Below are 25,424 nucleotides of genomic sequence, written 5' to 3'. Positions count from 1 at the left end.
ATTGACGAAAGGACACTGTATTCTTTCGAACTAACATTGATTTGGTAGACTTATCTTTGACCCTGATTCTATACACATACATATAAGTGTAAATTGAATCTAAATTAGGGTTGCTTGTGAGCTACTTCTGAAAGTCAGTCTCCGAATGATGTCCTGATGACACCAAATTTTAAAATGTACTCACTTTTCTTTCTAATTGTGAATCACAAGAAACAAATCTCCAATGATAATAACAACTGATTTATTCATAGAGAATCTTTCTTTCTGTTATAGGAATATGCTGATAAGGGAATTGGCGGCCGTATGGGTCGCCGTCCTCTTGTGCCATCTTCAGCTAACGGAGTCTCAGGTAAGTGTTCGATTAATATTCCGCTATGGCTTGTCGATCGCATCACCAACACCATTGTTCAAGCTACAAACCGCAATTGTCGATCGTTTCACGCTAGCTTGACTTTGTGACCCGATATTATTGGCAACCATTACAATTTTTACATACAACTTTTTATAAATCTCAGAAGAATAAAAGATTGATTGTAATTGTAAATAGGTACCTATATTACGTTAGTCGTTAAGAGATAATTCCTCCCTTTACTAGTTGATCACCTTTTCGACTCATTGACCGAAGGTAGGGTTTCATTTATCTTTAATCACTGCTTGCAAAGTAAGTGCCCATACTCAGAGCCAAGTGTGCAATTTCTAGTACGCAAAGAGTAGAGATCCTTGAACAATGGACGAACTAAAAATTCCCTCGAGGAAGGTCCCTAGGTTACAAGTTTAAGCTTGTTGATTTGCGTGCAAACCTGATCTCTGAGCATAACGCAACTGTAATTGCAATTCGTGAATGGAAACCGGCATTGGGAATTCTCGCTCCTCGAGCTCTTGCTTAGGATTCTTGGCAAATTGAACCGCGGATTATGAAGTAATTGGCATGTTGGCTTCGCGCAAGAGCCGCTACTGCCCACCAGGTCGCGCAAAGACGTGTGTTGCGAGGTGAAAGTGAATTTCAGCACGGGTTCGCATACATGCGCGTGTGCCCTGCTCGCCAGACAATATTGCGGCATATGTAAAAGGGGTTGTACAGTTGTAATATTTCACATGTAGGAAGTGCTTGAATCGGCAAAAAGATTAAGCTTCATATAGTATTCGTTTCTTAGAGAAAGACAGAATAAATGATAGATATTCCTTATTTGAAATGATAATGAGTCGGTCTGCTGCATATTGGGAATTTGCATATTGGTTTTATTAGACTGAGCCTTCTAAATCGCAAAGTTACATCAGAATTACTGCATCGAGTACAATTTTAGGTCATAAAATATATTAAAACGGAATAAAATACTGAACAGAATTTTTCATTGCAAATCTGTGATAACATTCATATAATGTATAAAGAAATACTAATGTTCAACTTTCTTTTGATCTATCAATATTCACCACTATCTTACAAGCTACACCTACAGAAACATCGAACAGTGTAATATCCGACAAGAGGTAGACTAGGTAGAATGACCATATACCTATTTCACTTCCCATTAATACTATTTAGTACATCCTAATCTGCGTTTGTGGCACAGATTTCTCTTGCGAAAGAGAAGGAACAAATTCCATTACGCCTTTATAAGGCTGTGCATGCTCGATCCTGCGATTACCAGCGTAATTAGCCAACAGACGGCCAAACCCAAGATTCGCAACTGGAGTACAATAGAGTCCCCGTATGCGGGAAATCAGCTCGAATTATGATGCATATTGCGTAAAAAGACACTATTATCACGAAACAGCGAATTATGAGAAAGAAAGTGGATCTTTCTTTTCGTCATCTAAAAAACAAACGTATTTCGTGTTAAAAATGTCGCGTGAAATGGCAAAGGCTTTCAACGAGCAGTTTTATTGGCATTGTTATTCTCCACTGGGGGAAAGTGAAAAGAACTGCTAGATGCACCTCGGTTTTGCGACCATCTTCGGCGAAAGACGCCTGATATACTCGTAGAAACCTCCAATGGATTTCCTCAGTTACTTTTCAACGGGATATCAGTAGCGTTACGGTAACTGCATTCCTGAAAGACTCTTAAGCGACAGCGGGGCGTACAGCCACTGAAATTCCACGCGGTCGTGCGACAATTACTGTTACATTCCACTTGTTGTAATTCATGCTGATTTAAGAGTTGTCGTTGCATGATCATTTATCATTTATCTAATTTTGAACGAACTACCTCAAGCTAGAAATGAGAGAGGAATAAAAAGTGTTGCAACTGTAACAGAAGTAAGAAATGTAAAATTTATTACGTCACGTTTCCCAGCGTTGCACTGAACCAAATTGTCCCAAAGTAGCTTGAACAATCAAAGCTCTGTATATCGTTATCTTAGAGACGATTCTTAATGCATCCGTTTCTCTGTTACAGGTTCCTATCACGAATGTCTTCACCTGTCCGAACGGTGAGTAGTGTGAAGGTTTTTTTCTGGTATGCTGTAGTTATCTGAGCAGGTAACTGTTCAGGTGGACCTTGAAAAGGTCGCGCCTGGTGGTCTTATACCTGTTGTCAGGTAGAGAAGTAAATGTGTGGAGCGAGGTCATGCTTTGAAACGATTTGAACCTCTCTCACGCTATGGAAACATTTGTTCTTATTTTATGTAAGCGATTTTAGACGCGACTCATTTTTAAACATAATAGAATTTATCATAGAGTCGAATACAAAATGATTCTTTATTCCTCTTCTTCCACGATGTTGCATTTTAAGGAATTTAACTCTGACGACGCGTAAAAGAATGCGCGCGCAGGACAGACCGAGAACCACTGGCGCGCATGCGTCCAAAAGACCGCGGCCTTAACCATTTTGAAAGTCGTTTTTCTCGGCAACGAAAGTTTGTGCGAGAAAACGTTATTTCACATTCTCGGCGCAGCTTCGAACAAGAGATCATATTTTATCCTCTGCTCTATAAATTGCACTGTTCCTTTTTCAAAGTGGTCGCAGAAGAATATCGAATCCAAACTCGTACAGCGAATAAATCACTCAACGGACAATGAGAATAAGAGTTCGGCCGTTCGTAACGTTGCTCCACTTTTCCTTGTTACTGGGCGGTACAATTAAGTAGGTTGCACGTATCAGTATAAAGCTTCTCGATCGTTAACCGTATTCTGTCGCATGCGTTAGAAAATACGTTTTGAGTTTGATGCAGATGAAGCCATTTGGTAAGAGAAGAGAAATAACGCGAAGAACATTCCATTCAGCTTCAAAAACAACTTTATTTTAATCTGTTATTCTTGGTGGATAGCCTTGAAGGCCAAGTGTTCTGTGTAGCATTCGATCTACGAAGGTCTGACTAATTGACGGGTAAAAAGTTAAACATGCCCGATAACTGCTATCGACCCTCAGACATTGGTAAAAAAAATATCGCAAAAGACACACTATGAAGGCTAAAAAGTATATTACGACTGGTATGACGTTGTAGAACTTTGTAATCATCAGTTAATTGCATACTTCTCATTAATTAGCGTTATAGGTGGATTCAGATCTAGAGATCGTATAGCTTTTGTCTTTTGATTGGAAGATAAAATGCATTCGTAAATTCATCTTTATTTCTCTAACGCTTTCTCACTCATAAACAATCTTAGATGTTTAACATCAATTTGATGACCAACTGTAACTACGGAATCATATGTGTAGTATTAGATCCAGTGTTACAGAAACATCATAGACCGATTATTCTTTAACAATATAACATGTTGCAGTAAGGTTTCTGTAAACAACATCGATTACAATTAAGTACTAAGATAATCCATCCGATAAATCATGAGTTATTTAAGCAATTCAAAGAACTAGATCACAAAAATCCTTAAGAATGCTATCTTATGTCTGAAATAGGCTAACTCTTTGATAGAAGATGAGTAATTTTAATTCTGCACAGATTCACACCTTACAATCAAATCTGCGCCAACATGTAAGTTACTTACAAACTAACAAACTGTTAGAGTTTCAATATCTCCATAAAGTCAAGCGTTTTCACCAACTCAGAAAAACTAAACTTGTCTGTCCTGACCACCCTACTCAAAGTCCATCCTAACATGGTCCTAAAGTCTCTTAGGCCCATCAAACAGGGAGTATTTTGTATGCAGGTACCCAAGAAGGTTCCCAAGCACCCAATAGTCGTTGCACCGCGGCTGGCCCAAAATCCTCGACCTGCTGCACAGAATAATAGCATACCGATGGCCGGTGGATCACGGCACAGGTAGTTGGAGGGATGAAGGGGCGAGTGGAAGGCGAAGAAACGAGACGGCATTCCTAAACCGTGAATCCTTCTCCTTCCTCTCCTCCATCGGTTGCATCTCCGCGGCGCGCGGTCGTCGTGCATGATCCTAAAAATACACCACGCGAATTCGCGTCACGGTTATCCGCCTTCTTCCGAGGAAACTCGACCATCCGCGCATACATCGACCGCTGGAACGGGATTCCAAAAAGTGGAGCATCCGGCAACGTGCCCGCATCCAACACTCCGTCGCGTTCGATGTGTGTAAACACCAGCATACCGCGTGTTTCCGTCGTGCCTTCTGATCGGTTACCAATAATTAACTTGTTTATAAGATGTTAGTAATATGAGCAGTAATATGGGTGGAAATGTAGGTAATGGCGAGTGAACGAGGTTTAGGTTGAGGGATTGATTGCGAGGTGCTGGTTTAAAGACTTTGAAAAGAGGATCGAAGCTTTTTCATTTTGCAATATATATATAGAAATATTTTTATCGAGGGCCATGTAGATACTGTAGAATGCATAGTAGTTCAGGAGATTTTATATGAGGATAGTTAATAGATTATCCTAAAGTAAATCAATCCTGTTGTAGATAGTGCTTTTTGTAGTTCTTGCAACCTTGCTTTACTGTACTTCTGGAGAACTTCGAACTTATAATCGCTTTTTGTAGCATTGTTTCTATTACATTTATGCATTTTGTTTTTATGTTCACAAGAAAGATCCACAATAGCTATGTATTACGATACTTCCTTACTCTGAACACGTCAGAAGTTAACGTTGAAGTTAATTAGCATTGAAAAAGAATTAGAAACTGATTCATCGGAATGTAATTTTAGTATCGTTAATTATCATGATAGCTTCCTTTAGTTCTGCAAATATAGAATCCTTTTTTTCTTATTAGAGAACACGATGTATTGCTGCGATTTATCGAGAGACATATGTTAATACATTAGAAAATATGCCGTGTATGCTGGAGATTCAGCGAGAAATGTTAATAAATACAAGGGGAACAGCATACGTGGTATGAACATGGCTGTTTGACCTTTTAAAAGAAAGGAAGGCCGTCACCGAGTCTTTTGCGGTGAGCCCAACGCAAGTTACATCAAGAAATCATTGAGGAATCGTCGAGGAATGTGAATAAAATTTATTTTGCGCAAATTATTTAAGATACATTATAAAATTTATAGCAAACGATTTTTAACTCCACCTCAATCCTTCAAAGGATAATTCAGATTACAAGACAAATTGTAAGGAATGAAACAAATATTAAATTCTTTTTATTCGGAGAGCAGAAGCAAGCTGGATTTGATAACATAGTGAGCAATACTGTATTTGGTTGGTAAAAAAGAGAACTACTAACAAAGTACATACAATAGTAATAATATATACTATGTAGGAAATAATAGACTGGGTTACATGCTGCATGTGCGGTAGGCGCCTTATTCAACTCACCATATCTTGGAAACTAAAGTTTAAATATCAAAGATGCTTACAACATTAATCCTCCATCCTCTTATTACGAGCTGATCGTAAATTAAACTGTTGAAACGCTTTGTATATTATATTCCTTAACAATATTCCTTAAGAATTTATTATATCTTCGGTACTAAAATTTTTGTTGGATAACTTATTTCCTGTTAATTCTGACCGAATAGAGTGTCAGCCAATAACTTCTATCTAGCTGCTGTTTCAGCTTTGTAATTCAGTTCTGTATTAAAAAGTATCTTGTCATGTTCGAATACAAATTTTGTTGTAAACCATGTCCACTCACCGAAATTTGTTACTATATTACAATCTTTAATTCATTTACTCCAATGTGCGATGGAGATTCATTTACCCCACAGTTTGTTCAATTCTCAAAAACTCATTCTATTTCCAAGATGCATTGAAGCAAGTAGGATAGTCGGTGAGACGATCTCTCCTGACACTAATCGATTTCCCGGTAGACAGATGAAATACCAGTTTCTCTACATCCGTGTAGACGATGCGCTGATCAAACGAATGTAACCACTTTCGTGTCCACTCCTTTAAAAATAACAATCGTTTATTAAGTCCTCGAAAAAATTCACAAATTTCACATTCACTGAGCAAACATTCAAATTGCGAACACCCGTCAACACAAATTTACGCAGACCTCTTTCAGGATGTCGACCTCAAACGTTGACAAAAACTGCTGGGACTGACAAATGTTGTTTGTTCAACAACGAATAGTCAGAAATGCGCAGAACTATTCACTGACTTCTCAATTCGAACCGTCAACAGCACGCGAGGAGGTTTCACTCGGCGGCGATTCTCTTTTACAATGTTACCCGTTTACCCACCGACCTACCTTTGACTCTTGCGCACATGGTGCATTGCACTAAAAACGATCGAGGTCGTTATGTCCGTCACTGTCTGTACAGGTCACCGATTAACCGCGTTTCCCGTGTCAACGTCACGTTGAAGGCTCCACCAAGCGTGGGCTGATCTACCTGTGTCACGTGACTGTCTTTTTTTCAGGATTAATTTATCTGTTTGAAAGATACTTCCTTCGTCTATTCCTTTTACTATTTACTCGCTATCTATTACCAATATTGGCAGGAACTACTTTATATAACAAATTGTAGGAGGATTGTGATTATTCATTGCTGATGGGAAAAATAGATTTACTTGAGGATTGAGGGTACTTTGTATTTTATGGTTTTTGGAACGTTTCGAAGGTTCTATAACGGAGAACAGGAATGTAGGAGTTGCAAATGAGCATTTTCGAATGTTTTATCACAGACAATTTTTTTAGTTGGTTAGAGAATCCACTGGTTTAGATATGTTTGCAATCATGGTTCGTCTGTGGATTTCTAGGCTACCTACTGTTGCCCAATTATGTATACTTGTAATCGACACATGATAAAAACTATGGTTCTCTTCTGTACAGGATGGGAACTGAGAGGCATACATTGCTACAAATTCTTTAACATCAGGCATTCCTGGGAAAAAGCAGCGGAACTATGCAGAAGGTAAGTAGATGAATCATCAATAAACTTCTTTCCTCAGGGAACATCCATCTTGTGGAAGTAGGTTTTCTAACGCGTGGGAGTCACTATAAAGTTTCAAAACCTTAGAACAATGAAAACTGGACATATGGAAAGTTTACTATTATATTTCAATTCGTAAAGTACCAAATAAATACCAAATCTTTGTTATAAAATCTCGTTTCATCTGGAAATTTGTATGGAAACATTACAAAATTAGTCTCATCTTATAACCAAGTTGTCACATGCTGAGATGGAGCAAGAGGTGAACCAATTGATGCTGCATTTGTAGGTACGGCAGCGAACTGATGGTAGTGGAGTCATACAGCGAGAACAACATGTCTGCGAGCATGATTGGCCGGCATTTGGATCGTTACTGGCTGGGACTGGCATCCCTCGACGATTTACGAACCAACACACTCGAATCAGCCGCAGGAATGCTTGTCTCTCAATATGCTGGTTTGTAAAACCATCATTCGTTTCGTCTTCTTATGAAAAATATGTGCTTGGTCCTACATTTTACACTCCGAGTCCCCTGGTGATGCTGTGGATCTAAAGAGCTCGCAGTCTTTGTCCGTAGCCCAAATTTTTAAGATCCAGAATATTTTTTAATATAGTTTTCTACCGACGGAACTCGTTCGTATGTACACGTGTGTGCACCGGCCGGTTTTCATTGGGGTCACGGAAACGGGGAACTGCTCGCTGTGTGCAGCACGGAGGCACACTTTTCCCACAACAATGGCCAGATACCGTCATGTTTACGTCTGTTACGGCGCAAGTTACAATTTGTCTGTCTGGCGCATCACATTGGCGTTTGCATAACAATTCTCTCACTTTAACTTTCTGCTGGAATATCGTAGCTATAATTTAAGAAGAAGAAATAATTCTTATTTCGATCTATGTTCAAGCAACGACCATCTTTAAGATTCTGGAATCCATAGTATTAAATGTAACGAGTTCTTTTGGGCTTCGAATACATTCCCAATGTACTTGTTTTTTATTTATACAGAGAATATTACTGAAAATCTATTGAAAAATTGCCTGAGCTTTTTTAACTCTTATCACATCAAGAAGAAATCACTCATAACTCAAATATGGAATTTCAAAAATCGAGAATAGAAATGGGTTGTATGAAAAGATTTCGAAGATTTAAATTAAAACTAAAAAATTTCGATATCTTAAAATAATTTGGAACTTGGGACATTGAAGATCTGTGAGACACTCTTTTCTTCCACGGGAAATATTTAAATTTCATTAACCCTCAGCTAGTATGGTATCAATATTATAATATAATTCCATTAGAAAAAATGATTACTAATAAATCATAAAAATTTGCAACTGTTCAATTTATCAATGTTTGAATATTTTTCACACGAAATATTAAACTACTGTCACTATGCTATACCAGTTAAGGATAAAAGCAAACAAAGGGTTGAACCTTGTCGGTATTCAGGTTTCTGGGCGACGAGGCAACCGAATCCGCAATCAGGTGAATGCGTGGACGTCGCCTTGACGGACGACCAACAGACGTGGGAGCTCACCACGTGTGAATCACTGCTTCCTTTCATGTGTCGTGCCAACGCCTGCCCATCTGGTAAATGATTTCACCTATGACGCAAATTTAATCATTGGTTCCCGGTGTCATTCACACCTACTGATTCCTACAGGTTCATTCCACTGTTCCAACGGTAAATGCGTAAACGCTGCTTTCAAGTGCGACAAACAGGACGACTGTGGTGACTTTTCGGACGAAATAGACTGTCCCACGAACTGTCAGTACTATATGGCCAGTAGTGGGGACGTCGTGGAGAGTCCTAATTATCCTCACAAATATGCACCCCTTAGCAACTGCAAGTGGACCTTGGAAGGTCCCCAGGGTCACAACATCCTGTTGCAGGTACCTGTTGCTCAAAAGTGTTCTCAGTTCCTTTGATGAAAGATATGTAGGTGGAACACTGACATTCGTCTGTTCCAGTTCCAAGAGTTCGAGACGGAGAAGAGTTTCGACATAGTACAAATATTGGTCGGTGGAAGGACAGAAGAAAAGTCCGTGAACCTAGCAACGCTCTCCGGCAAGCAGGAATTGAGCAACAAGCTTTTCGTTTCAGCTTCAAATTTCATGATCATTAAATTTAGCACGGATTCGTCAGTGGAGAGGAAAGGATTCCGCGCTTCCTGGAAAACTGAGCCGCAAACTTGTGGTGGGATGCTTCGAGCTACACCTCAGGGACAAGTGCTCACTTCGCCTGGATATCCGCAGAATTATCCTGGAGGTTTGGAGTGCTTGTATATCCTGCAGGCTCAACCTGGTCGCATTATGTCTCTGGAGGTGCGTAGCTAGACTTAATCGGAAACAAAACTGGTCTGAAAATCGTATGCATTGTATCACTACTTGCACTACCGTAAATAAGTGTGGACACTTCCTTAAACCATCACATCTCTGTTTTAATGAAAATCTCTCTAATGTTATTGATGTCTAGACAAGATTCGAAGACTAGACTTCAAATAATGATTTAAATGAAATATTTGAAAAATTAAAAACTTAAAATTAAGAAACTAGAAACATTAATTTTGTTATTTTCAGATCGAAGATTTGGATCTCGAGATGAATCGCGATTACATTCTAATTAGAGATGGCGACTCGCCGATGAGCAGACCTATTGCTAGGCTAACAGGAAAATCCGAGGATAATCCGACGGTAATAATGTCCACTGGAAGCAACTTGTACCTGTACTTCAAGACGAGCCTTGGCGACTCTAGACGCGGCTTCAGCATTCGTTACACGCAGGGCTGCAAAGCCACGATTGTCGCCAGGAATGGCACCGTACAATCGCCTTCCTTTGGCTTGAACGATTACCCCAATAACCAAGAATGCTTGTACAGAGTGAAAAATCCACAGGGAGGACCGTTGTCCTTGAAGTTCGTCAACTTCAACGTCCACAAGACTGATTTCGTCCAGGTAATGTCTTTCAAAATGAAATTCTTCATCTGAGAAACTCTGGATTCTTATTTCTGAATGTTTTTCATAGATATACGATGGTCCAAATACTAATGGTCTTCGTTTGCATCCTGGAAACGGATTCACATCCAACACTCGACCAAAGATTACTCTTACAGCAGAAAGTGGAGAGATGCTTGTTCGATTCACCTCTGACGCGTTGCATAGCAGCTCTGGTTGGCAAGCAGAGTTCTCAGCTGGTAATTACGAATCTTCGAAGGGATTTTTCATTTTTAGAAACAATTCCTCGAATTATTAAAATTTTTGCGTTCCCATAGATTGTCCATATCTTCAGTCTGGTGAGGGTGCACAGGCCTCCAGCAGAGACACGGCTTTCGGCACAGCAGTGACGTTCTCTTGCCCTCTGGGTCAAGAATTCGCAACTGGCAAGTCGAAGATTACTACAGAGTGTTTGCCAGGTGGAAACTGGTCCATCACTTATATCCCCAAGTGTCAGGAAGTCTACTGTGGGCCAGTGCCCCAGATAGACAATGGATTCTCAATTGGATCTTCGAACGTCACTTACCGGGGTTTAGCCACTTATCAGTGTTACGCTGGGTTTGCATTTCCTTCTGGTCGTCCCACCGAAAAAATATCGTGTATGGCTGATGGGAGATGGGAGAAGAAACCCTCTTGCTTAGGTTAGTGTCCACAACTCATTGGATTTCAATCATAAATTAGACACTGCATCCTACAATAGTACTTATGTGTCTCTTTTATAGCTTCCCAGTGTTCTCCACTTCCCGAAGCTCCTCACTCGAATATAACTATACTAAACGGAGGTGGTCGGAGTTACGGAACGATCGTTAGGTTCGAATGCGAACCAGGTTACGTCAGATCCGGGCATCCTGTAATTCTCTGCATGAGCAATGGAACTTGGTCCGATGAAGTACCAACGTGTTCCCGTGAGTGTTAATTGTATTCAAACTACTTGCTTGCAATAAGTTGCAAAACCTGTATCCATGTCCCCGATACGAAATTGACAATGATCTGTCGTGTAGGAGCAAAATGTCCTTTGCTGCCCACGATCAAGAATGGCTTCGTTGTTGACTCGACTAGGGACTACTTTTATGGAGATGAAGCCAGGGTTCAGTGTAATAGAGGCTACAAACTCTCTGGGTCCAATATCATACAGTGTGGGCCTAATCAGCGTTTCGATAATGTTCCTACGTGCGAAGGTATGTTTGCTAATACTTATGGCTTTGAACTGAGGATATTTTTATTCACAAGGGCAATATTTCAGATATAAATGAGTGTGCCTCGAGTCAATGCGACTTAGCTTCTACCGAATGCATAAATAATCCTGGCGCATTCACGTGTAAATGCAAACCAGGCTTCACTCCAACTATGGAGTGTAGACCCATAGGCGATCTTGGTCTAATCAATGGAGGCATTCCTGATGAATCGATCATCGTTTCGAGCTCGGAGAATGGATACAACAAAATAGTGAGTACACATTACGAATAGAGTATAATAACCAAAAATTTGGTTTTCAACTGGCCTAAGTTAATTCTAATTCCGTGTTTTAGGGAGTTCGCATGAACAATGGGGATGGATGGTGCGGCAACAACATTGAACCTGGCACAAACTGGGTGATGATCGATATGAAAGCACCAACGATTATTCGAGGCTTCAGAACTCAAGTAGTTGCGAGAGCAGATGGCAACATAGCATACACATCAGCTGTTCGAATTCAGTACACAGATAACCTGACTGATACATTCAAAGACTATACAAATCCTGATGGAACATCAGTAGAATTCAGAATACTAGAGCCTACACTTTCAGTCCTGAATTTGCCGTTCCCTATTGAAGCGCGCTACATCAGATTCAGGATACAGGACTACGTCGGTGCACCTTGTATGAAGTTGGAGATAATGGGATGCACTCGCCTCGAATGTACCGATATCAACGAGTGTGCCACAAACAATGGCGGTTGTCATCAAAAGTGCATCAATAATCCTGGCAGCTATGCTTGCATGTGCAACACGGGCTACGAGTTGTACAAGGGTAACGGTACGGCTGGCTTTTATATAGAGAAGTATGAAACTGGTGAAAGGGATGGGGATTTGTACCAAAAGAACAAGACTTGTGTACCAGTTATGTGTCCTGCTCTGCTGGCGCCAGAAAATGGAAAACTCTTGTCCACCAAGGTATAATTTAATATAATTTAATCAGACTTTAACTTGAATTATTGAAATGATATTTTCATGATTATTATTCTCTACTTATAGCAACAACATCATTTTGGAGATCTTGTAAGATTCCAATGTAACTTCGGCTATGTACTATCCGGTTCCTCAGCCGTAATCTGTACATCCAGTGGACTGTGGAATGGAACCACTCCAGAGTGTCAATGTAAGTAACCACAAGTTATCACGTGTATAAAGAATTAAAATTTTATCGGTTTGTATCCAATAACTAATATCTAAAATATTTAATATTTTCCGTAGATGCCAAGTGCGTGTCTCTACCAGACGACAAAAACGAAGGTCTATCAGTGCTCCGTACTGACGAAACAAGTGTCCTAGTGCCGTTTAAACAAAACGTTACTCTGAAGTGTGGTAGTAATGGTCGATATTTGCGAAATACAGCTTCCTCGAGCTTCCGTCAGTGTGTCTATGATCCGAAACCAGGCCTACCAGACTACTGGCTCTCTGGAGCACAACCAGCCTGTCCACGAGCCGATTGTGGCAAACCTTTACCAACCCCTGGAGCTGAATACGGCCAATATCTGGACACGAAATATCAGTCATCCTTTTTCTTTGGTTGTCAGGATACATTTAAACTGGCTGGACAGACGAACCGTAATGACAACGTTGTTAGGTGTCAAGCTAATGGTATATGGGATTTCGGTAACTTGCGATGCGAAGGCCCCGTCTGTGAAGATCCTGGTAGGCCCAGCGATGGCTACCAGATAGCTAGAAGCTACGAACAAGGATCTGAGGTCCAATTTGGTTGCAGTAGACCTGGATATATCCTTATCAATCCTCGACCTATTGTCTGTGTTCGTGAACCAGAATGTAAAGTTGTGAAACCTCTGGGATTGGCTTCTGGTCGCATCCCAGATTCTGCGATCAATGCTACTTCGGAAAGACCTAACTACGAGGCCAAGAATGTTCGTCTGAACTCAGTAACTGGTTGGTGCGGCAAACAAGAAGCGTTCACCTATGTTAGTGTCGACTTGGGTCAGGTTTACAGAGTAAAGGCGATTTTAGTTAAGGGTGTAGTGACAAATGATATAGTAGGAAGACCAACCCAGATAAGATTCTTCTACAAGCAAGTTGAAATGGAAAATTATGTGGTGTATTTCCCGAACTTTAATTTGACCATGAGGGACCCTGGAAACTATGGCGAATTGGCCATGATCACCTTGCCTAAATACGTTCAAGCACGCTTCGTTATCTTAGGAATTGTTAGTTATATGGACAATGCTTGTTTGAAGTTTGAGTTAATGGGATGCGAAGAATCAGTGACGGAGCCACTATTAGGTTACGATTATGGATTCTCTCCATGTGTCGACAATGAGCCTCCAGTGTTCCAGAACTGCCCTCAGCAACCAATAGTGGTGCAGAAAGGAGCTGATGGTGGGCTACTGCCTGTAAACTTCACGGAACCGACCGCTGTCGATAACAGTGGTAGTATTGCTCGTCTAGAAGTTGAGCCTCATAGCTTTAGAACACCGCTGCAGGTGTTCGAAGACACAGTCGTGAAATATGTGGCGTTTGATTATGATGGAAATGTTGCTATTTGCGAGATCAACATTACTGTGCCTGGTCAGTAATTAATTTCTCTCCTTCCTTAGTAAACTTTCACGTAATCACATATATCATTATCTTCCTGTAATATTGTGATCATTTGCAGATTTGACACCACCCAAGCTCAGTTGTCCTCAAAGCTACGTGATCGAGCTGATCGATAAGCAGGATAGTTACTCGGTTAACTTCAATGAAACTAGAAGGCGGATCAATGCTACGGATACCTCTGGTCCAGTCAAGATCACGTTCGTTCCTGAGAGAGCTGTGATCCCTATCGGTGGCTTCGAGAATGTAACTGTTTACGCTACAGATTCAAGCGGAAACAGAGCTTCTTGTCACTTCCAAGTATCGGTGCAAGCAACACCTTGCGTGGATTGGGAGTTGAAGCCACCTGCTAACGGAGGACTGAAATGTGTTCCTGGTGACAAGGGTTTGCAATGCATCGCAACTTGCAAGAATAGTTACAGATTCACCGATGGTGCACCAGTGAAGACGTTCATGTGTGACGTTAACAAACACTGGTCTCCGTCTTCTGTCGTTCCTGATTGTGTTTCTGAAAGTGAGTTTCCTTTTTCATCACTTCTGAGCCTTCTTCAATATGGTTAGTAGAAACACAGGTTACATGTGTATTGTATTTTATAGACACCCAACAGGCGAATTATCACGTGGTCGCTGCAGTGACTTATCGTGCCAATGGCGCTGTTTCGAGATCGTGCCTTCCACAATACCAAGATCTCATGTCGCAGTACTACATGAACCTGAACAATATTCTGACCCAACGTTGCTCCGCTGTTAACGTAAACATGAATGTATCGTTTGTGAGGTCTGTGCCCTATTTGCTTGAAGAAAATGTCTTGAAGGTGAGTTTTAAGACTTAAACTTTGAAAATGATCTCTGTAACAAACCCTCGGTAACAATGGATTTATGAATTTCAGATGGACTTCATTCTTGTTATCGTTCCCGCTATACGCCAACCACAGCTCTACGATCTTTGTGGCTCCACATTGAATCTGATTTTCGATTTGTCCGTGCCTTCTACAAGTGCAGTTATAGAACCTCTGTTAAACGTCTCTGCCATCGGAAATCAATGTCCACCTCTTCGAGCTTTGAAGTCATCTATTACGCGAGGGTTCACGTGCAGCATTGGTGAAGTCTTGAACATGGACACTAACGACGTCCCACGATGTTGTAAGTATACACTTTTCTTTATACTTCGTATCATAAATCACCTGTTCTAATGAAATAATAGAGATTCCACCATAGCAGCTGGAAATTAAATTTTATTGTTTCCAATCTCTCGTACATAGTGTCACTACATAACCATGATACTTGCAATTATAGTGCACTGTCCAGCTGGTACCTTCGCAGGAGAAAAGCAAAAGCAGTGTACATCCTGTCCGAAAGGTTTCTATCAAAACAGTGATCGTCAAGGATCCTGCTTACGCTGTCCATTCGGCACGTACACCAGGGAGGAAGGCTCAAAGAGCATCGACGATTGCATACCGGTTTGCGGATATGGTACATACTCGCCCACTGGTCTAGTACCCTGTCTCGAGTGTCCCAGAAATAGCTACACTGGCGAACCACCAGTCGGTGGTTACAAAGATTGCCAGACTTGTCCAGCTGGAACTTTCACTTATCAACCAGCTGCGCCAGGTCGCGATCGATGCAGGACGAAATGCTCTCCTGGCATGTACTCCGACACAGGACTCGCCCCATGCGCTCAATGTCCAAAAGATTTCTATCAGCCGCAACACGGAGCAACTACTTGCGTCGAATGTCCAACCAACATGTACACAGATGGTCCAGGTGCAGTTGGACGAGAAGAGTGTAAGCCTGTGCAATGCACAGACAGTGTCTGTCAACATGGAGGTTTATGTGTGCCTATGGGACATGGTGTCCAGTGTCTCTGTCCTGCTGGATTCTCTGGAAAGCGTTGCGAGATCGATATCGATGAGTGTGCATCCCAACCGTGCTACAATGGAGCAACTTGCATAGACCTGCCACAGGGTTACAGGTGTCAGTGCGCTAACGGATACTCTGGCGTTAATTGTCAAGAGGAGAAGTCAGACTGCACGAATGACACTTGTCCTGAGCGGGCGATGTGCAAAGATGAACCTGGATTTAATAACTACACTTGCTTGTGTAGATCTGGGTACACGGGAGTGGACTGTGACATTACTGTAAGTTCATTTATAATTTAATCTTTTTAGAATCAAAGAACATATTTGTTCAATACTTCCAAATTTGAGTAAATCTTGCTGTGAGAATAAGATATAAGATTATTCTATCTCTTAATAATGTCTTTAATTTCAGATAAATCCTTGTACAGCGAGTGGAAATCCTTGCAACAACGGCGCAACATGTGTAGCTCTGCAGCAAGGACGCTACAAGTGTGACTGTCTGCCAGGCTGGGAAGGCCAAAGCTGTGAAATCAACACCGACGATTGTGCTGAGAAACCTTGTCTATTAGGTGCTAACTGTACTGACTTAGTTGCTGACTTCAGCTGTGATTGTCCTCCTGGATTCACCGGCAAACGATGTCACGAAAAAATAGACTTGTGTTCGGGAAATCCTTGCCTGAACGGTGTGTGCGTAGATAATCTGTTCAGCCACGAATGTATCTGCCATCCTGGATGGACTGGAGCTGCTTGCGAGACCAACATCAACGAATGTGCCATCAAACCATGTCAAAACAACGGCCAGTGTATCGATCAAATAGACGGATACACTTGTACCTGTGAGCCTGGATATACAGGCAAGCAATGCCAGCACACTATCGATGACTGTGCGGCGGAGCCATGCCAAAACGGAGGAACATGCGTAGATCAGCTGGAAGGATTTGTTTGCAAGTGTAGGCCAGGTTTCGTGGGACTTCAGTGCGAGGCAGAGCTGGACGAGTGTCTGAGTGATCCTTGTAGTCCAGTTGGTACCGATCGTTGCGTAGACTTGGACAATACTTTTGTGTGTCACTGTCGCGAAGGCTACACTGGCTCCTCCTGTGAGATTAACATCGACGACTGCGCGTCTGATCCTTGTCTGAACGGTGCCACGTGCAGAGACGAAGTTGGAGGTTTCAAATGTATGTGTCCTGAAGGATGGACTGGAGCTCACTGCGAGATCGACGTTGGAATGTGCCAGAATCATCCTTGCCAAAACGATGCAGCCTGTGTTGACTTATTTATGGATTATTTCTGCGTGTAAGTATCGTTAAAGTTAGTTGTTAAACATTCCCTTCAGTGCTCCTTCATTTGTGATTCAATAAACGTTGTTGATTAGGTGTCCGTCAGGAACCGACGGAAAGCAATGTGAAACAGCACCAGAACGTTGCATTGGAAATCCATGCATGCATAGTGGTCGCTGCCAAGACTTCGGATCAGGTCTTAACTGCACGTGCCCTGACGATTACACAGGAATCGGTTGTCAGTACGAATACGATGCCTGTCAAGCTGGGGCTTGTAAAAATGGAGCCACTTGCATCGACGAAGGTCCTGGATTTACTTGCATTTGTCCACCAGGATATACAGGTGATTTATACTAGAAACCTCAAAACTACTGAATCAGTAGTAGAAATAGAGTGTAATCGAAGTCTTAACTATTCGATAGGAAAAACGTGTGAAGATGATATCATCGATTGCAAAGAAAATTCGTGCCCTCCATCAGCCACATGCATTGACCTCACTGGAAAGTTCTTCTGTCAATGTCCATTCAATTTGACCGGTGACGATTGCAGGAAATGTAGGTGTAGACTGTGTTTTAATGAATAATCGAGTTGAAAAATGATTGATGCTAAACTGTTTTATTTTTATAGCCATCCAAGTGGATTATGACTTATACTTCAGCGATCCAGCTCGAAGTAGTGCGGCCCAAGTAATTCCATTCTTTACTGGAGCAAGGAAGAGTCTAACTGTGGCTATGTGGGTACAGTACACTCAAAAAGATGAAGCTGGAATATTCTTCACCCTATACGCTGTTAGGTAAATCATTGTCTAATGATTTTGGTCATCATCTTAAATTTATAAAACCTCTAACTCTTAAATTTTATTTCGTTTCTGTAGTTCGCCGCATGTTCCAACGAATCGCAGAGTTATGGTCCAAGCACACAGTAACGGTGTCCAGGTTTCTCTGTTCCATGATTTGCAAGATGTCTATCTACCATTTAGAGAGTACGCTACCATCAACGATGGCCAATGGCACCATGTTGCAGTAGTCTGGAATGGCGAGAATGGTGGTGAATTGATTCTTATCACTGAGGGATTAATTGCCAGTAAAACTGAAGGATATGGAAGTGGTAGATCTCTGCCAGCCTAGTAAGTTATTCAAATGTTTCAGTACATTTGAAATATCTAGTACAGATCAGTATATGGAGTGAGTGTAATAATATAATAATACTTTTCAGTGCTTGGGCCGTCTTAGGCAAACCACAGAGCGAAAATTCAAAGGGTTACACTGAGTCTGGATTCCAAGGTCATTTGACTAAAGTCCAGATCTGGAGTCGAGCTTTGCACGTGACTAATGAGATACAGAAACAAGTTCGTGACTGTCGCACAGAACCTGTACTCTATCAAGGTTTGGTACTGACCTGGACAGGATACGACGAAACGATCGGTGGTGTTGAAAGAGTAGTACCATCCCACTGTGGACAAAGAGTTTGTCCTCCTGGATACGGTGGCAGCAAGTGCCAGCAATTGGAATCTGACAAAATCCCACCGAAGGTAGAGCACTGTCCAGGTGATCTCTGGGTGATCGCCAAGAACGGTTCTTCTATAGTCACCTGGGATGAACCGCGTTTCATTGATAATGTCGGCATAGTCAGAGTTCAAGAAAAGAATGGTCATAAATCTGGACAAACGCTGATGTGGGGCACGTACGATATCAGCTATGTAGCTTATGATCAAGCTGGAAACTCTGCTAGTTGCAATTTCAAGGTTTATGTGTTATGTAAGCTAACCTTTGATTAATGTTTTGTTAGTACGTGGTTGGTTAATCATTGAAGAGTGTTAATCATGATTTTCATCCCCCAGCTGATTTCTGTCCAGAACTGCCTGATCCAATTGGAGGCTCCCAGCAATGTAAAGATTGGGGCTCTGGAGGGCAATTCAAAGTTTGCGAAATATTCTGTAATACTGGACTTAGGTTCTCCCAAGAGGTGCCCAAATTCTACACTTGTGGTGCAGAAGGTTTCTGGAGGCCCACTAATGATCCATCTCTTCCACTGATCTATCCTGCTTGCACAAGTAATGTTCAATCCATTTTTATCTTTCCTGTTGTTTCAAATTTCAATATTTTCATTACTTCCATAGATTCTAATTTTACTGCTTTATCTAGGTGCTACACCAGCCCAGCGTGTATTCAGGATCAAAATGAACTTCCCGACGTCAGTCTTGTGTAACGAAGCCGGCCAGGGAGTGCTTAAGAAGAAAGTTCGGGATGCTGTAAACTCGTTGAACAGGGACTGGAACTTCTGCTCATATTCCTACGAAGGTAAACTACTTCCGTTTGTGTTTCATCCGATGTGGGCGTGTTTCACTTATTTCCACTTATCTTTAACTTCACTTCACTTCGTTTGTCTACAGGAACTCGCGAGTGCAAGGACTTAGACATTGATGTCCAGTGTGATCACCGCGTACGAACCACAAGGGAAACAAATGAAGAAGATGATGGAACCTACATCATTTCCGCTGTTGTGCCAGCAGAACCGTAAGTTTCTCTTTTACCTTAAGATCTCCTACATACGCTTATTCTCGGTCGTAACTGAATTACGTTCATCTTCTTGAGAGTCGTTCAGTTAATATTAACTAGTAATTTAGCTACAAGCAAAGCTTCGATCAGTCATTTAATAGAAAAATTAAGTTAGTACTGAGTATTTGTTACTTGTGTTGCATCGTAGAACGAGACAAGCGCGGCAAGGCAGTGATACCTACGAGGTGGAGATTTCGTTCCCAGCGATAAAGTAAGGACAGCTATCGATTTAAGCCATGTGCGAAATGTATCATTGTACATGTGTTCTCGTTATTTGGGGCTCGGTGTTAGCCTGACTTCATCTTGCATTTTAAATACCCATTTTGTGATATAAACATGCCATTTTATGGAGCAATGCATGAAATGTACGCGGAGAAAAATTAGAATCTGTTTTACAAGTAGCCAGTCTTTATCAATTTTAACAAACAAAACTAAGAAAAATGATAAAAAGAGTTCTTCTGAAACAATCAAATATTTTCTCCGTGTCCATCTGCTAAAAGAAAATTGATCATGGCGTAAAAGGACAAAGTTGGACAAACAATTAACGTGCGATATTCTGACGAATATTAAGCTGACTCTAACTGACTGGTATGCACGTTGTTACTAACTGTTCATACATGACCGACTAGTATAAATGGGACACGATCATATGCGGGTACTTAACTAAGTACCAATGTATGAATGATTAAATAACAACTGTAACTCGAACTGTATAACACCTGACAAGAAACTAAGCTGTTAGGTCGAGGCTATGTTCTAAGTATCAATACACGAAGTGCTTTCATAAAATTTCGAATCACGGCCACGTGAATTCCTCTACCCAACAGCTTCTTTTCGCGATAACAGAATATTAAGAGCTGTAATAAGACACTTAGCATCAAACATGTTATATATTAGAATTCCAGGATGTAATTTATCATTAAACATGTATGTAGGTATAAGATTAATAGGTGCCAAATAATAGGTGCGCGGTTTAACCTGCGACACAGTATACTACTGATGAGGATCCGATGGAAAAGCTGCCTGACTATCTTCGCCTTAAGATAACGGCTGTATATATTTGCGCATACTCTCCTTCATCTATCGCTAAACCAGACAACCCATCGATTAACAGACCGTTAACAGAGTTCTGTCTTTTCTAGCGATCCAATCGTGAACGCTAACTCCAACGAGAGGGCGACAGTTCAGACCCTATTGGAAAGACTTATTCTGGAGGAAGACCAGTTCGATGTTCACGATATATTACCCAACACCGTACCTGACCCAGCGTCCCTTACCCTTGAATCTGATTACGACTGTCCTGTTGGACAGGTCGTCATGGCACCCGACTGTGGTAAGTGATAACTGTACAACATTAACTGCACCACAGATGTGATGGGTTCACAATGTTTCTACTAACTCGGCTTTCAGTATTTAAATAATAGGAATGATATACATAAATAATTTACAGAGATCAATAAACTGAAAAGTTTTGAATATTCTGTATACAAAAATCCACAGTTTCACAACTCATCTAAATATTCTTCCATATTCTAATCACAGTGCCCTGCGCCGTGGGAACGTACTACGACGAAGAAACAAAGCAGTGTCTGTCCTGTCCAGTCGGAAGCTACCAAAGCGAATCAGGTCAATTAAAGTGCAGCTCCTGTCCCGTGATAGCTGGCCGTCCCAGTGTCACAGTTGGACCAGGTGCTCGAAGCGCAGCGGACTGCAAGGAACGATGTCCAGCTGGAAAGTATTACGATGATGTGGCTGGACTCTGTCGAAGCTGTGGCCACGGTTTCTACCAGCCCAACGAGGGTACTTTCTCCTGTATGCTCTGCGGCCTAGGCAAGACCACTAGAACAGCCGAGGCAGTGTCTCGCGAAGAGTGTAGAGACGAGTGTGGCTCTGGACAGCAGTTGGCTGTCGAAGGAAAGTGCGAGCCCTGTCCACGAGGAAGCTATCGTACCCAGGGTGTCCAGGCTGCCTGCCAGTCATGTCCTGTAGGCAGGACAACACCGAACATGGGATCGGCAGCGATCGAAGAGTGCTCCCTCCCCGTTTGCGAACCAGGAACCTACTTGAATGGAACGTTGAACGAGTGTATGGAGTGTAAGAAGGGAACTTATCAATCGGAGCCCCAGCAGACCTTCTGTATACCTTGCCCGCCGAATACTAGTACCAAAGGAACTGCAGCAGTAAGTAGGAAAAGTTAGTCCCTGCAAAGGAAGTTCTTGTGTCTTACAGTAGCATTTAATATTTTTCTCTTTGAATTAGACCAATAAAGCTGATTGCACTAATCCTTGTGAAACGAGCGACGCTGAGATGCACTGCGATGCGAACGCCTATTGTCTACTGATACCAGAGACTAGTGACTTCAAATGCGAGTGCAAGCCAGGGTACAATGGAACTGGCACAGAGTGCACAGACGTTTGCATGGGCTACTGTGACAACGAAGGTGTCTGTTTGAAGGATTCGCGAGGACAACCATCCTGTAGGTGTAGTGGTAGTTTTACTGGGAAACGGTGTACAGAAAAGTCTGAGTTCTTCTACATCACTGGTGGTATCGCTGGTGGTGTCATTCTCATCATTTTCGTTGTCCTTTTGGTTTGGATGATCTGTGTCAGGTAAATGGAGTTTAGTATTATAGAAGTCTGAATATGTTTGAAAGAAGCATTTGTGAATCTAATATAATGAAATGATCTTCAGAGTGTCCAGAAAGAAGGAGCCTAAGAAGATGCTCACACCAGCGACTGATCAAAACGGCTCGCAAGTGAACTTCTATTATGGCGCACCTACACCGTACGCAGAATCCATTGCACCATCTCATCACAGCACTTACGCTCACTATTATGACGACGAGGAGGACGGTTGGGAGATGCCAAACTTTTATAATGAAACTTACATGAAAGGTAAACTGTAAAAAGGTGTTTTACGACTTTCGGGAGCATGCCTCTAACGATTCTATTCGTCCCTTTCAGAGAGTCTACATAACGGTAAAATGAACAGCCTCGCTCGTTCGAATGCCAGCATTTATGGGACGAAAGATGATCTTTACGACAGACTGAAGCGTCACGCGTATCCTGGGAAGAAAGGTTGGTCCCTCTCATGAATAAAAAGACGAGGATACATCTCTGTACCAAAAAATAATAGCTTGTGAATAATTTACATTTGCAGACAAAAGCGACAGCGACAGCGAGGGTCAGTGACTATAAGGTGTTTTATGAATATAGAAAGTAGAAATGACTGTCGACACCTTTGATACACCGGCAACGAGGAACGTTGCCAACCCAATTATTTATTATTCCCCAGACGAAGATTGTACCGGTAACGCGTCTTCGGAGATTCGTGGACATTCGCGAAAAATGAACTGAAGTCGAGCCCGTGAGATCACTCGAATCTACACTCGACCAAGTACATACAATACGAAGCGTGTTAATCGACGATGACATAATCGAGTCCTGGAACGGCGATCTATCATCGTCCGATAAGATCGTTGTTTCGGCACCCATCGATCAATCGACGGACTCATGGAAATTATAAAATGAAAGTGCGTGTTTGCTCACCACGCGCGAGGTTGTAATTTTTTGTAATTTAATACCGTCTAGCCGTTAAGAACTATTCTATTAATTAACTTTTACGATTGACGGTGCGAACGAGAGGAAAGAGTTTGTGTGCATGTATGTTAATACACCTTTATACATAAGCGAATTTATATTTTGTTACTATAGATATGTATCACACGCTGTAAAATAATGTCATGTAGGCGCATGGAAACCGAGAAAAAGATGTTTTAGGTTGAAATTTCAGTTGGTCTTCTGGGTGTAAAAGATAACGTTTTGCTACATGCTGACTCATTCTAGAATTGATTAGAATGAAATCGGGGATAACGAGAATAGTTCCAGAGCGTTGCAAGTGTAAATTCGACCATGCCTACGACGCTGTTTTCCACTTGTATTGTAAAAACTTTTAACAAACGGTTGTTTTTTTATTAATAAAATGTATTTCGATAATAGACTGTTTAACCCTATGTTTTACTTTCGATTTGTTGTAACCGTCTTTTTGAATATTTTTTCATCCAATTTGATTGGTATGATTCTGTACATTTTTCCATCGAAATGAATGCCTTTTTCATTATTACCGTTTTTTGGGGGGAGTATAATCTTTTTTGTGTTATCTACATGGTCTTCGAAGAATTTGTCCAGGTCGAGCTTAATGTTACAGTCATTTTCGTTTTCTTCTACATCTGAAGAGATAGTATTTTCTTCACTCTCTGTTTCTGAGTCATTGGAACTGGTAGAATAATCCGAATCTTCGGAATTTTCTGAATTTATTGAACACAAATTTATCATAAAATTTCAATTTTTTTACGTTTTACAGCGAAGTATACTTCTTTATATGTATACCTTGTGCCTGTCCTTTGGTCATTATCTTTAATAGTGACTGAAATGAATTAAAATGCTTACCATTTTTATGATTTTCTTACAGTCACGATAAATAATTTTTTTACCTTAAGGCGATTTGTAAAATCTGCAGAATCTTTTTCATCCATTATAAATTTCTGTATTTTAATTTGTTTTGTTTCTAATTGTCTAGCTAGGAACTAAAAGGTGATATTTTTTTGATTGAAATTATTTTTTGTTAATAGGTTAAAGTACGAGAAGACATTTTGTTAAATGTTTAATCAATAAAGTCGTTCATCATTTCAATTTTTTTAAAACTGTTTAGACTTCATTATAAAAATATATAATACAAAATTTCATATGGAAATTCAAAGCAATCGACTGTCTTCTCAGGGTGGATAAAATTATGGCGTAGTTTCGTTAGACACCGCTAAAAATTAACATAAATTATACTAATTCTACGGAACATTAAAAAATATTTTTTATACTTCTAGTTCTTTATAAAAAATATTTTCTCATATCTACTAGAATATAAGATATCTTCAGATTGCTTCAAATAGTACGGAAGATATGAAAGATAAAATCTCAAATAAATAGTCGCTAGGCATATCTATATTTGTTCACAATTAGCTATATAGCTTATATAACACTCGATTTCATCACTAGAGGGCTTCGAAGATAACTATAGTTATTTGTTCTCATTAGTACCGAGACCCAAAGTTACATTTTCTTCAAATGAAATCATTTCTTTAATTTTAGATCATTCCTAATAAAGTAAATACCAAATAAAACACAAAATCTACGTTTCCCACTTTATCACGGCCCAAATGTTAATTTCAGTCGTTCCACAAATTTAAACACCATCTAAGATCCTACTACATACAATTCTTAGCACTCTGACGAAATTACACAATGCGTCATTAATGCAAAATACTCAATCGAACATTCCATAGCAACAACACATTACATTCTTCCATAATCAATGTCCATCGCATTATCCTCCGCTGTCCCAACATTCTTGCATCATTCATTTCATCTGTAAGAAATATAATACTCCAAACCCTTAGTAACATTCATTGTTTCCTAGATCAAAAATAGCAATAAATCCAGCCATTAATTAACAGTCCCACCTAAATCCTTGTGCTACCGAAACAACGACAGGAATCTCTCATTTTTCGAGGAAACAGCAAACGAAAAGAAAAAGGACCATCGAGTGAAACGCATAATCTTAGGTCTCGAGTTCCGCGCGTGTGACGTGTCACATTTGTTTCCACTGCTCAGTTCCCTCGTACCGA

General features: G+C 40.9%; 1 protein-coding gene and 1 long non-coding RNA gene across 2 annotated transcripts; one reads left to right on the top strand and one right to left on the bottom strand.

The window, feature by feature from the left end:
* Positions 1 to 277: 277 nt before the first annotated feature.
* Positions 278 to 23,730, top strand: Uif (sushi, von Willebrand factor type A, EGF and pentraxin domain-containing protein uif). Its single transcript, XM_076393219.1, has 36 exons — positions 278 to 349; positions 2,397 to 2,430; positions 7,150 to 7,231; positions 7,539 to 7,705; positions 8,700 to 8,840; positions 8,914 to 9,143; positions 9,222 to 9,575; positions 9,831 to 10,205; positions 10,276 to 10,444; positions 10,523 to 10,885; positions 10,967 to 11,149; positions 11,246 to 11,422; positions 11,488 to 11,690; positions 11,774 to 12,397; positions 12,479 to 12,602; positions 12,698 to 14,020; positions 14,109 to 14,561; positions 14,645 to 14,862; positions 14,938 to 15,190; positions 15,344 to 16,185; positions 16,319 to 17,202; positions 17,282 to 17,529; positions 17,609 to 17,740; positions 17,814 to 17,979; positions 18,061 to 18,312; positions 18,402 to 18,943; positions 19,027 to 19,239; positions 19,331 to 19,486; positions 19,579 to 19,702; positions 19,893 to 19,955; positions 20,887 to 21,077; positions 21,287 to 21,924; positions 22,004 to 22,353; positions 22,436 to 22,638; positions 22,708 to 22,821; positions 22,904 to 23,730. The coding sequence occupies exons 1-36, from the start codon at positions 278 to 280 to the stop codon at positions 22,933 to 22,935; spliced, it is 10,695 nt and encodes a 3,564-aa protein (XP_076249334.1). The 3' UTR covers positions 22,936 to 23,730.
* LOC143188780 (uncharacterized) lies at positions 6,092 to 25,424 on the bottom strand. The gene is made up of 3 exons (XR_013003574.1): positions 25,260 to 25,424; positions 25,097 to 25,165; positions 6,092 to 6,263 (listed from the first exon to the last, which is right to left on the bottom strand). It is a non-coding gene; the product is annotated as an uncharacterized LOC143188780 (long non-coding RNA).

Source organism: Calliopsis andreniformis, chromosome 3 (genome assembly GCF_051401765.1).
Source record: "Calliopsis andreniformis isolate RMS-2024a chromosome 3, iyCalAndr_principal, whole genome shotgun sequence".
NCBI classification, from domain to species: Eukaryota; Metazoa; Arthropoda; class Insecta; order Hymenoptera; family Andrenidae; genus Calliopsis; species Calliopsis andreniformis.
Note: the sequence above shows the minus strand (reverse complement) of the source record. Positions and strands in the feature narration are given on the sequence as shown.

What these genes read in the sequence shown, in the direction of transcription:
- Uif (XM_076393219.1), top strand. Translation starts at nt 278, where the DNA reads ATGCTGATAAGGGAATTGGCGGCCGTATGGGTCGCCGTCCTCTTGTGC. An exon ending in GAGTGGACTGTGACATTACT is followed by an intron (nt 16,186 to 16,318) that starts GTAAGTTCATTT and finishes CTTTAATTTCAG; the next exon opens with ATAAATCCTTGTACAGCGAG. An exon ending in CGTCATGGCACCCGACTGTG is followed by an intron (nt 21,078 to 21,286) that starts GTAAGTGATAAC and finishes TTCTAATCACAG; the next exon opens with TGCCCTGCGCCGTGGGAACG.